This window comes from Empidonax traillii, unplaced genomic scaffold (assembly GCF_003031625.1).
Source record: "Empidonax traillii isolate 1590-97213 ecotype Southwest subspecies unplaced genomic scaffold, ASM303162v1 scaffold1544:size148901, whole genome shotgun sequence".
Classification (NCBI taxonomy): domain Eukaryota; kingdom Metazoa; phylum Chordata; class Aves; order Passeriformes; family Tyrannidae; genus Empidonax; species Empidonax traillii.
Window position 1 is genome coordinate 48,657 of NW_020956737.1, and position 13,776 is coordinate 62,432.

General features: G+C 36.8%; 1 protein-coding gene across 10 annotated transcripts in view; it reads right to left on the bottom strand.

Annotated features, from left to right (window-relative positions):
- The window catches only part of FAM49A (family with sequence similarity 49 member A), a 54,292-nt gene that overhangs the window by 19,746 nt on the left and 20,770 nt on the right, over window positions 1–13,776 (bottom strand). The window contains exon 4 of one of the 10 annotated variants that reach the window (XM_027907783.1): window positions 2,693–2,838. The exons of 6 other annotated variants lie outside the window; for them this stretch is intronic. Coding sequence is in view for 3 of the 4 variants with exons in the window: in XM_027907777.1 (XP_027763578.1) it covers window positions 795–799 (5 nt within the window). In the remaining variant the exon portion in view is untranslated. Of the gene's footprint in view, window positions 1–794; window positions 1,428–2,692; window positions 2,839–13,776 lie in introns of those variants that run through there. 3 more of the 10 variants (XM_027907777.1, XM_027907784.1, XM_027907787.1) reach the window with 3 other exon arrangements.

The following is a 13,776-nucleotide window of genomic DNA, read 5'->3' on the forward strand; positions in this document are numbered from 1 at the left end:
ACGGCTCTTGGGGCTCACATCTGATGTTCATCTGTGATTCAGTTTAACTCTTTTCCTACTTAAGAAATCAGACCACAAAAAATTATTCTTAGCATGTACATGGCTGATAGTACAAGACAAACCTTTTTTCAAGTTCTCCCACAAGCATTACTGTAGGGAGAGTATCATCAATCCTAATTTCTATGTACATGTAAGGGATATATTTCTGTAGCAGGAAAACCTAGGAAGGTAATGAGAGGCTTGCAGATTTCAAAGTAGCCACAATCATACCATAAAATTATATAAATTTAACCAATAATCTCTTCAGAGCATGCAGCTTTACATTAAAAGGCTTTTGTTAGACAAATGGCTTTGTTTTGCATTAAATACTACTTCAAAATTTTCTCTCCGGAACAAATCCAGTGAGCAGACTGTCAAGCCCTTTGTGATTAGCAGCACTTTGGATATACAAAATTGAAACATAAAGAAGCATTTGCCATTATTTATAAAGTTACAATCATTTATATGCAGGAAAAAAAGTTCACTTTTCCTAGAAAGGGGAAAAACATGCAGACACAGCAAAACAGATTTTATACAATGTTAAAACTTGTATCTTCAATAATTTAATATTTTCATCAAACTGGAATAATACATTTTATCAGCATCAGCTAAGAGGAACAAGATAATGTGTATACACTTATTTTCCTTTTTGTAACCTTGAAAGAAAAAAATTACACTATGCAATACTAACACAATCTAAATGACTGACTCAGCTTGGATCCTTCACTTTCAACTCATTTTAAGCCATATCTTACCTCATCGCCTTCAATCTTCAGAGAGTATCCAACCATTTCTTCTACTGCCAAAGTTTGCACTGCATCCAGAACTGGTTTAGCTGATAGCATGCTTCGAACAGCAAGAAACCCTTTGTGCCAAAAACCTGAGGATATTCTCCCTCATTTGCATTGAGTAGCTTGAGGTCATGTGCCCAAGCTCTGCTTTCTGATCCTTCTTATACAAGTACAGCACATCTCGGCTTGGGAGATTTCTGAGTATTTTTCTGGAACTTTTGTTGTATTTTTTTAGCTTGTTTTTCATTTTATTCCCCTTTCCTTCAATCCTTGTGTAAAAACTGATTCAGCTATTTAGGTCACAAGTACGAAAGAGAACCCTGCACAAATTTATACACATGTTAATGGCCAGGCAGCATTTTCCAATGATCCTGAAGGCTCTGGTCTGACATCACCTATTTTCAAAGTACATCAACTCCAAAAATAGTCATATTCAACATCAACATCCAGAAAATACAGTTCAGGTAGCTGCTAAACATGCTTTAATTCTCTATGAATTTAAATAATTTCTTAATGGTTTCCTAAAAACAAAACTAAAAGCAACATCTAGTTCCAAGAAGCTTTCAAGTATAATTCATCATTCAACACTAAGTTCTGACTCTGAATTAAAAGGCCAACCTTCATCTTAATGGAAGTGCTAATAAACATAATTCCTTGCCTCAAAATGAATTATTTTACTCTGTATAGCTTGCTGCTTCCCAGAACTTGGATCTTCCAAACTGTCTTTCCTTAAAAACTCTAACAACATATGCCAAACCTCGGGAACTGTAAGTCACCCCCAAGATAATTTTTAATGGAATTTCAAAGTAACTTATGGAAGGCATTCTGAGCAGGTCAGGATATATACTGTTGTTGCAAGAAAAAACGCAAATAACAGCTGATGCACAGAAGCAAATCAGAGAGGTTTAACTTAAGAGCATAAAAATCCATTTAATAAAACTAGAAAGCATTTTATTTTGCTTACTGTGAAATCAGTTTAAATGCTGAAATGAGACTCAATGTATATATAAAATATTGCTGATGTTGCACTACTAAATGACAGCAGCTTCTCTTTAGTGTCTAAGTCCCTTAAATTCTAACTTTTAACTATGCTTTAAAAATTATGACATGTTGATAACAACGTTTTCATTTCCTTCTTCTCTACTGCTACGCAAACCATTAAAGCTCACCCTAAGATATTACATAAGCATATAGAAAATACTTTTAAAGATACTGTTTAAAGGTCATTGCTTGATTTTTGATGCTCAACACTTAATTAGCAGCACACGGACATAAACCATAACACCAGTAATGAACAAGAAGGTACAATTAGCTTTTTGGGTTTTATATACCATTATCCAGTGGCATATACTTACTTACTACTATTTAAGATTTTGAACACTGAAGAAAATAACACAGGCTGGTTTTCCAACACATAACTTTGTTCCTAAAATCTCATTGATTCAGTTTCAGCATTCTAGAGGTATTACCTAGGGATGGGAAAACAAATTTCTTCTCCTCCACTAAACCAATCAGTTTATTTTTAAATTGTGATATACAAAATATTATAGCCCCCTCCCCCAAAAAAATAAGAACTCAACCCTGCAAATCTGCCAAATTGTTTGAGAAGTACTAATTGATTTCTTGTCTTACAGGACTAATTTAATCAGTGCCAAGCCAAAACTATCAGCAGCATTGCAGCTACACTGAAGATAGACAAAGCATTTAAACCTCATGTTAGTGAAAAAGGACACATTCACCAGCTAAAGCCTTTACTGCTCATCAGTGCTCCTCTGCCAGATACTATTTCCTAAATCTGCCTGCTTGCATAAACATGGTCTAAAAGGCTTTTGTCAAAATGAGCTGGATCAGCAAATACTTACTGCTTAAACTCATTTAGATCACCCTAACAAAGCAGGGCTGTGAGTGCTCTCATGAGCAGCTCCACTGGAAGTTTCAGGAGAAACAGAGGCTCCCAAGCTCAGCAGCGACACTGAAAGATTCGGAATGATGAGTTCTAGTGGCACACCTGCATGAGTAGAGACAGGGGGCATCCATTCCACAGTCTGAGGGAAGTGTACTAAGCTCATCAGTGTCTTTAAAGCGCTAGAACTGGCCTTACTGCATGAATAATTAATTGTGGTTTCAAAAATACAGCAGCATCTGAACAAACTCAAGATGTCTCAGATCAAAGGCAGGATTCCAAAGCATTGTGATGATCACATATTAGGTTTGTTGAGGTGCTTATAAGGAAACAGCAGAAGTGCAAGATTCAAAAAATTTACCAGGAGAACTGGCTGCTCATGGCTTGGATGGGTGCACTGGACAATGAGTGAAAAACTGGCTGGATGGCCAGGCCAAGAGAGTCGTCGTGGTGAGTGAAGTTACATCCAGCTCTGGAATTATATCCAGCTGGTGGTCAGACATTAGCTGGGTTTCCCAGGGCTCAATATTGGGGCCAGTCCTGTTTACTACATTTATCATGATCTGGACAAGGAGATTTGCATTGGTGAGGCTGCACTCTGAGTACCGTGTTCAGTTCTGGGCTCCTCACTTCAAGAATGACATTGAGGTGCTGGAGCATGTCCAGAGAAGTGCAATGAAGGTGGTGGAGGGTCTGGAGGGTAAGGCCTACGAAGACTGGCTAAGGGAGTGGGGTTGTTCAGCCTGGAGGAGGCTCCGGGGTGACCTTATTGCTCTCTGCAACTACCTGAAAGGAAGTTGTAGCAAGGTGGGGGGGCAGTCTCTTCTCCTAGGCAATTATCAACAGGAGGAGAGCACATGGCTTCAAGCTGTGCCAGGGGAGATTCAGATTGGACATCAGGAAAGATTTCTTCATGGAAAAAGTTATAAACATTGGAACAGATTGCCCAGGGAAGTGGTAGAGTCACCCTCCCTGGAAGTGTTCAAGAAATGACTGGATGTGGCACTTAGTGCCATGGTCTAGCTGATCTGGTGTGATCGTTCAAAGGTTGGACTTGGAGGCCTTTCTCCAACCTAAATGATTCTGTGATTCTCTGATCGAGTGTACTCTCAGTCAGCTGGCCCCCAACACCAAATTGGGCATGAGTGTTTATCAGCTGGAGAGCAGGAAGGCTCTGCAGAGGGATCTAGACAGGCTGGATCAATGTGCCAAGGCCAGTGGTATGAGGTTCAACAAGGCCAAGTGCCCAGTCCTCCCCAACTGGCAACTACAGGTGGGGGGCAGAGTGACTGGAAATCTGCCAAAAGGAAAAGGACCTGGGGGTGCTTGTCAACAGTCAGCTGAACATGAGCCACTGTGTGCCCCGGTGACCAAGAAGGTCAATGGCATCCTGGTCTGTATCAGTCATGGTATGGCCAGCAGGACCAGGGAAGTGATAATGAGCAGTAAAACAAGTGGAAATGGCACAAGTTGTACCAGAAAGGTTTAGATAGGATATAAGGAAAAATTTCTTCTCTGAAGGGGTTGTCAAGCATTGCAACAGGCTGCCCAGGGAAGTGGGTGAGTCACCATCCCTGAAGGTATTTAAAAGTAGTGTAGATGCAGTACTTAGGGATGGGGTGGATTTGCCAGGATCAGGTTAACAGCAGGACTGAATGAACTTGGGGTTCTTTTCCAAACTAAATGATTCTATGATCCTATGATTCTATGATTTATTCCCATCAAACTCCACAGTAGATTTCTTTTTAATCATCTCTCCCTTTTTCTTCTAGTTAAGAATATTTGCATGGATATGTTATTGTCATTATCTTTGGCTGTTTTACTGATAAATGTTTAAATCTTTTAAACTGTAGTTGCATTGATGAATAACATAACTGGTATTTAATAGTCTGAGTTGTGCAAATACATTTAGTTTTCAAAAGTGGTATTATTCCTCTATGGACTTCATTCCGGAAATAAGTTTAAGACTGTATTGCTACACTAAGAAAAGAAAAAACTAAAAATAGCCATATATTTGTGTTTGAGATGTTAACTGCAAAAAAACCCCCCCAATATATATATTTGATAATGAAGTATACATACAGTATTCTTTAGCAAATCCCTTTTTTTTTTTTTCCAGAGAGCAAGCTATATTCATTTTTCAGAAAAAAAATTATCCTCAATGTTGGCCTCTAAACCCTGTATTTATAAGATTTTCATAATATGACAGACATAAAGTGCACCAAGATAAAACCTACATGCAAGCAAAGTAAAATCAGTGCCACATATTCCTTAGGCATGCGAAATACAAACAGACAAAAAGAAACCCCAACAAACTCAAAGCCAAAAAATAGATACAAAGAAGTGAAAATTGGAATAAGAGAAGAAAGTCGCTCAAGGTGAAAGTAATGCAAGATAAAAGAATCATTCCTGCTTTGAAAAATAATTTTATTAAAATTCCTAGATAAGCAACACTTCCAGCCAAGAGCTTTTGCTGTTAACTGATACGCAGATTGCAGGACACAATTAAAACCTAAAAAAAAGTGAGGCAAGTAAAAGGGAATTAATAAATGGTTTGTAATGACAAATTTATTTTCACTAACCATAAAATGTTTAAAGACTTGGCCATCAACATTAGTAACCGTAGCCCCAAGGATTACAGAGCTTGGCTTGTGGTTTCAATAAAATTAAAAGGTAAAAAAAGAAAAAAATTACCTTAGATGAACTTAAAATTTATTCAACAGGGGGATTTTTCTACATGCCAACTCTCACACCTGAATATACTTTGAACAGAACTCGTATGTATTTTCAAAGTACATAATGTCAGAGCAACCATCGTGAAAGAATGAAACTAGGCAACCAAAATATCTGGATTTTGATTCATAGGTAATAATAATAATAATACCCACAGCACAGATGAACCAAACAAAAAAACACCAACAGAAATATGAAATGGAAGCCAATTATGTAATTAGAATAAAAAACATTTGAAATCAGGAAAACACTGTTGCACTTTGCTCCTTCTGCCTGAATGTAGAGTAACTACAGTAAACTAGTCTGAATATGCCATTGTCTGCATAGATGCTTTACACAAAACAGCGACACAATTCCTCTGTACATGATAAATGGAGCCTCTATCAGTTGATGCTGTTAGATAAGCAAAGCAGGATATCATTGCTTACCAAACTGACACACAGCAGGGAGAGCTAGTTTTAAGTGTCTCTTCCTTCAAAACAAAACCACTGTATTTTTTCCCAAGTGGAGTTTGATTTCTTCCAAACTTTTGTAAGAGAAGGACAGCCACACCAAAATCTTTCCCTTAAAAGTTTCCTTGTCCTCATAATTTCTCACCGAAATCATAGTGAAAAAGGAAGTAAGCCATCTTAAACTCCATTCAGTTTTGGAAATCTAATGATTTGAACATTTGAGAAGGTATCTGGTTTCAACATGTATGAATATACTGAGTGAAAAATCTATTCTTGATCAGATAAGTTCTTAGGTACAGAATCAGAAACAGACTCTTGGGTGAAAAATCATAAACAGAAAAAAAATGTTGCTCATCCTTTCTGCCTATAAACAACTGCTGATTATTCAGTCTTCTGACTATGCCACACAGGGTATTTTTATCATACTCACAGAAAATCCAGTGCAAGTGGCTGAAAAAACAAGATGAAAACTATCATATTCTAGTTTTTTGGGCAACTATGGTAAAAACTTTCCTCAGTTTGAGTTTATATTCAAGTTATTTCTTGTGCCAGTTGATAACAGGAATAAGTCTTTGTATATTAATTTTCTTCTTTCTCTATTTTACTTCTCATTTTAATACATAAATGCCAAAACAGTACATCTAATCCCAGCCAAGTCCTGAGATATAAAACTGTAAATACTATGTGACCGGATTTCTTACTGCATATTTACCAGTGATCTGCTCTGAATGTGTCAGTATGTAGGACAAATGCATTTTGCCATTTTGCATTTCTGGTTTGTAGGGAAATAATCTGTAAGATACAGATCTGAAGCAGTCTCTTTACAAGTACTGCTTCCTGGAAAAGAGAAGTTAAATAATATCTTAAAATACTAAGCAGACAATACATTCAGATCAAAGATATTGACATCAGTGGAATTAAGACAGCTATGGCTGGCTATATGTACCAACAGCTCATGATTTGAGGAATTAAAGATGAAATGTGAATCTTTGTAGGGATTAGTTGCTATTAGTTTAAAATACTTCCACTTGTGTAATAGTGGTCTTATTTAATATTTCATTACACAAAATAACAAAACTTCCTGACCAATTTCTGTTACAAAGCTGTTGATGGAAATAGCAAGAGTTCTACTAGGCAAAAAAAAATTTCAAAAAACCACCATAAATAAACTGGAGGTTAATAGACTTTAAGAAAATTATTTAGAATTTCAGAAAAAGGTCACCCAGGTGTCTCTGGGTGAGGGTAAAGGAAGAAAGAACAGGTACCGTCTCCAAAACAGCAACCTGGGGGACCACCTAACTCAAGAAACAGGTAAAGAAAGTTCTGCTGAAGTATGGAGGTGTATGAGTATCAGAATCTGTACAGGCTTCCGGAGTAACAAATGTTCTTTCTAGAGGAGTTTGCTAGAAGAATGGCTATTTTTGACTTTTATGATAGCTATAGGGAGAATTAACTGAATTTGAGAATGGAATTACAGGAGAAATTAATCAAAACCAGCATAGGTTACTAAACAAGGAGAAAACAGCAAATTAAAGATCATGATTTCACTAAAGCAGTTTCAGTAATCTCAGATACCTGGAAGGATAGGTCTCTTGGAAAGTTGATTTAAGAAATATGGGAGTGCAGGAAACTCAGCAGTTAAGACAATACACAACAGGTTATTCCGATGGACAAGAGACAAAATAGAGGCTCAGAAATTAATATGCCTGTATAACCATAGGGCAGAACTCAACGAAGAAATATAGAGAAGGAGCTTTGACAAAGGAGTGGAAATGGGAAAAGAGAAAAAGTTATTTACTACCATAAATTTGCTAAAACTCTGCAAATCTGAAAAAGCAGCTGACAGTAGTTGACAAAAAAAGAGAATGGTATTTTTAAACAGTATCTGTTATCTGTGTATAGATCTGGTTTTGCTCGATACTTCTAATAATGACAGACAGAAAAGAGGAAAAAACCCTTTTAAAATATGTACTAATCTAGAAGAGAATTAAAATACTCTGAAAAATAGAATCATAATTCAAAATCACTTTGATAAACTGGAGATACTATCCAGAAGACTTTTCATAAACATATATGTAAATTCTTCCATTCAAGGAAAAAAACAAATCAATCCTACAAATGTAGATGGACTGGTAAGTAGAAAGGCTGAGGGAAAAAAATATTTAATCATTATAGTGGACTATAAATTAAACATAAAGCAGGTTAGAAAGTTGCTAAATTTGGAGTTTTTCAATGACTGCTCTCACAGTCAAATTAAGGGATGAGGGAACTGAATATTGAACAAGAACTGAGGTTTTTTCCAAAACATGAGTCTAATCTGGAAGCATGCAGGAGTTACAGAAAAGTATAAATTTTAATAAACTGCCCCTTTTTTCTTAATTAACTTTGTGTAATTTTTAAATCCTTCTGATATTATTTTCTTAATTCCTTTTCTTTCACATTAAAGACTCAATTCATTAAGACATACAGGGCAGAATAGCTCCATGCCATTTTTCTGCAAAACAGCCTGCTTTGAAAATTGCATTTAGTTAATAGACAAGCACATTAGCCGTCTTAATGATGCAAACACAAAGGGATTTTTAATTTTGCATTGTTCCTAATACTTTAAGAAGCACATTCCTTAGTAAATCTATTTTCAGAACCAGTGTTTTACTTAAACTGACTGCCAAACAAGCCTTGTGCCCCAACATGAGCTTCCTAAACACCACTGCAACTTTTTTGGGTATATTAACAAGTCTACTATTTGCCTAAGATGACAAACAGGGAAGGACCTACTGCAGACAACACCAAATTAAAACCATTCTAATTAATTAAAAATTAAGATTTCTCGTAAGCATTAAAAAAACTTGAAATCACCTAGCGACCCTGACAGGTTCCTCAGTACTTAATCCTAATCACTACTGGAAGCTATTCCTTATTTAAATAATGAAATTTGCACCGTTAACTTTTTATTAAGCCGATAAAATTGACGCACAGCCGTGACTTTTATACCCTACTCCTGTGCTTTGCTACATATCCATTTTCAGCTGACTGGCCGATGTGGACGGCGATCGGCCCCAAGCCCATTTAGGCGGGTTTGTTCCCTCCCCGTCGGGAGATGCTCCAGCCCCGGGCGCTCATTTTCCAGGGAAAGCGGCGGGGCCGGGAGCGCGGCGCGGGGGCGCCCCCTGCTGCCGCTCGGCGGGAACAGCGCCGGGGCCCCGCGGCCTCCCCAGGCACCCGCACGGGAAATTCGCTTCTCCTCGTCTAAACCTGAGCTTTAATGTGCATCAGTTTCCTGCCCGTCGTCTCTTGTCCTGGGCACCGCCGGGAAAATCCCGGCTCCATCCTCTTGATGCTCCCCCTTTCAGATACTAAAAGACATCGATGAGATCTCCTCTCGGTTTTCTCCTCTCCAGGCTAAACCGGCCCAGCTCCCTCAGCCTTTCCTTATAATGAGGTGCTCCAGTGCCCTGATCACCTCCACAGCCCATCTCCCCACCTAAGCAAAGGCCAGGATGAGCCCTGACTCCAGCTGAGCTCAGCCCAGCAGTGCCAACATCCCTCTGCAGGAGACCCACATGTCCATCTGGATTCCTGCTGGGACTCCAGTTCCTCCATCGGTGGATGACCTTCTCCACTACTCTTACAGCTCAAACAAACCCCAAACTAACCCACTCAATACTTTAATAACCACATTTCAGAACTAATACCAATATTAAAAAATAAATTATATCGTTTTCCCTTTTTTCCTGCTGAAACTCAGAACTTAGCTTAAAAGTAACTGTGACTGCATCAAAAATTATCACAACTGTCATTTCCACTCAAAGGTTGAACAGCACATGGGGGCTGTTTAGGCTTAGCAGAGTGAAATCCAAGGGTGGTGAGTGTTCTCAGCAGGGCATCTGAAGCACTCCACATCAGCCCTGGCACCAGTCCTGTTTTCTCCTTCTGAACAGAAATAACATCTCTATTTAAACTTATTCAAGCAGTTTTGATTAGCATTATTTCTTTTGAAGTTAAGCAGCGGTCCAAAAGTTGAGAAAGAAGAAATGGTTCGGTAGTCTGACTAAAAAAAAGAGATACATGGGATGAGATACACTAATTTTAAAACGCCAGTTACCTGCTATCAAAAATGGAAGGAAGCAGTCACATCCAAGATTTTCTTATTGCCTTTGCTGAATCCTGTTTGAAAGGCAAATCGTGGAACTATAGAAAAATCACTATATTTAGGTTTAGAGCAAAATTTGAAATTTTGCTTTTGCATAACCTTGTTTCATTCTGAGTTGTAACTAACTTGCCATTCACACTTAGAGGTGGCATAAGTCACATCTAAAATAAATACATCCTTGAAAAGACAATATTCATTAGTTTCTAAGAAAATTTCAAATTATAAGCAACTATTTAAATAAGAAATTTAAAAATATTTAGAACTTTGTTGAAAAACTTAAATCGTAAAAACTACACAGGCAGACACTCCTCCCCCTCCCCTCCATGCATATGCTTATACGCATGTACACAAGGAGTTGCAACACAGCACTGGAAACATCTCCAGAAACTGAATTTTGTTTTATTCTCCTCTGAGCCAATTACTATTTTAGTTGCAATTTATTCAACTGACTTACTAATAAAAACAAGATAAACTAAAACTCCAGAAAAGCCTGAGAAAATTAGTAAAAAGTACTCAATGACTGAAGATGATCAGGGTGGATGGCAAGTAATGCAAATTTACTTAGGGGAAAAAAAAAGTTCAAAGAACAGAGTTTAAAGACTGAAAAGAAATTGAAAGACCTAAATCAATACACATTTGAAAAGTGCAAAAATATTTTCTATAAAAAAAGCCTTTAAACTACAAAAAGGATAATATTCTTTTATTTCAGACTAGACTTTTTTGGAAACACTAATACTAGAAAAATATACATATAACCACAATATAAAATATATATATGCATATATACATAGGTATCGAAGTTGGATTTTTATATATTTAAATTTTATATCAAATACACCAAGTTATTAATACTACCATCCAAACTATCTGGCACAATCTTTATGAAAAGAATATGTTCAAGAAATTATAATTGTAAATAACAGTGGTGGAACACACATTTGGTGTCTATATCACCTTTCTGATCTTCTGAAGGAGAATTATTTGAAGTCTGAAAAATCCAACTACAGCAAGGCCCATTCCAGTCCTACACTCCTGTTTTGGGTATGGCCTTCATACAGGCAATAACTACTCTCAATCAGGCCTTGATTCAATTTGAACTTGAATCTTCAATTCAGTTCTTAAACTATGGGCTTGTTCTAGTTCAGTGTTTGCCCACCCACCCATCTTCCAACCATAAGGGCTAAAATGAAGCACTGCCTAAAATTATCACCATAGTACCAATTAATATTTTATTAACCTAAGGAATAAGAGCAAAGTGACCAAGATTGTTGTTTGCTGTTTCCAATCAAATTAAAAATCCTTACTTCCCTATAAGAAGTTTAAAATTCTGTAATAAACAATTTCTTCATATTAATACAATTAATTCAGAAAGTGAAGTAGCTATAATAAAATTCCTAAAACGTGGCTGATAATTAAAGGTTCTTTGAAAACATGCTATGTTCAGCATATTCCTGGCAGGAGGAAAACTCCAATACAAATCAAGATAGCTGTCTAGCACCTGATTTGGTTTTGGAAGCAGGCTGCAGTTGAGGCAGTTATCCACTAAGTGGCATTATCAACCCAAACACCTAATTTTGACAAAAAATACCATGGTAAAGCACATTTCACCTCCTACAAACACACTGATGGAAAACAATTTTTTTTAAATGATTCATTTTACGTTTTTCATAAACTTTGGCATTGTATCAAACAGCATTACCTATTGACTTTTCACATCAAAACATTTGGAAATATTTAGCGGGATGGTCAGGTTAGAAACAAAACCATCATGACAGACCTATTAAACAAAGCAATAAAAATCTGGGAGCAATATGAGTTCAAATTAGACACATAAACATACAACAAGGTATTTTAAAAGTAGCTGGGGTTTCAGTAGTGCTGCAAATCAACAATTCTAGTATTTCCTGTTGAGAAGTGTGAAGTATAACAGTCACACCAGATGCTTACTTTACTTTAGATAAAACACTTTAAAAAACATAAGTCCAATAAATTAGATATACTGATGCTACCTGATGTTATAAAGTATTGAAAAATTATAGTAATTGGGAAAGTAAGAAAATGACACTTTACTAATTATTTAGGGATTTGTTAGAAAAATGTCACTTAAGGATTAGTGACTGTAAATATTCGAGGGATTTGACAATTGTTAGCTGGGAAAATGCCTTTAGAAACAGTAGAAATACCAGGAAAAAGTATTAGAACAGAACTCTCATTTAAAAATCTTTTTCCCTTATTCCTATTGTTTGTACCTGGTCTTTTATCACTGTTAATTTGTTAATACATAAACAGCTAGTGAAAATAAAGGGGGAAAAAATCAGTATTATTGTAGACAAGACTACATAAAATTTAAATGAGCAACTAGTGTCTCTCTGCCTCATCAAAGCATATATATTTTAAGCTTGTGAAATGTCCTATACATGCACTCAAAATTCTCAGCATACTTCAATGCTACAAGGAGCAAGACATTCCTTTTTTTTTAAATTATTTTTTTTTTCCTCACTGGCCACAGAGGAATTGCATTAGGACATAGTCCTTTTTCCCTACATCCGCCTACTACAAACATTTGCTGCAAGTCAGCGACTCCAAACCCAAATTGTTTACAATTAACTCAAAAAGCCATTAAAAAATTGTTTCTTTGTTCCAGTTGGAAAGAGGGACAGCCAGATGTGTGGCTTGTTGATCTTGCTCTTTTCTGACCTCTGAGTGTAGGAAGAACTGCAGCTGAGGAAGGAAGTCAGCAAGTTGTGTTAATGAAGGTGAACATTGTAAAAAAAGAGCTTGCAAATTTTTTTTTTATGAAAGAAAAATATCTTTGAAAAATTTTTATTAAAAAAAGAGATAACACAAAGCCAAACTTCTTGCTATTGGTGAAAAATTAGAGCCTCTGTTTCAGGAGAAGTCAATAATTTGTCTTTTGCTACTTTAGAAAAATTTTGCCCTTAATTTAAAAAACTTCATGAAGTTTCACTGCTGTAAATTAGCAAACAACTCATCATTAACACCTGCTGGGAAGCCACTCTTCTTTGAGGATGCAAAACTCAGGAAAAGCATTTTAATTTTAGGCTCTGACTGAGTCACAGTCTAGCACCACAGCTCAAAATCTGGCCTACAGCCGACTTCCAGATTGAGACTGTGCCCAGTTCTTGGGAAAACACATCTGGCCAACAATGCAAGGCAGTCCCCTACAGTTACCAGAGTACTTTTCTTCACAGCTCTCCCCGAAACGTGATTATGCTTTATATCTGCAAAATATTTGGCAATGAATTAACTAGTAATCAGTGCTGAAAACATCATCACATAGTACTCCTTGCAACAGTACAGAACAGGCCTGTACAAGGTACTCTGTGGGCATAAAAACAATCTCTCAAAGACTGCATAGCAACAGGTGTGAAATGTTATCATCTTGTTTATAAACTTCTAATTACTTTCTAAAAAAATATCTAACATGCACTCTGAAGTTGTATGACCACAGTGCTTATTTTATCAAGGTAGATGAGCTGTTAGTAAGTTATCATGGCCTGAGGTGATACCCAAGGACACGTTTCTGTGTGAAGTGCAAATTCACTCCAGAGATTCAGCTTTAGATATTAATTCTGGCACCTCAAGCAGTTAGCAAAGCGTACTTCAGGCATCCAACTTAATTGTGGAAATTAGGTTGAATGTTTGATGTTGCTCTCTCCCTGCATTGCTAACTTCATTTTAACAGTT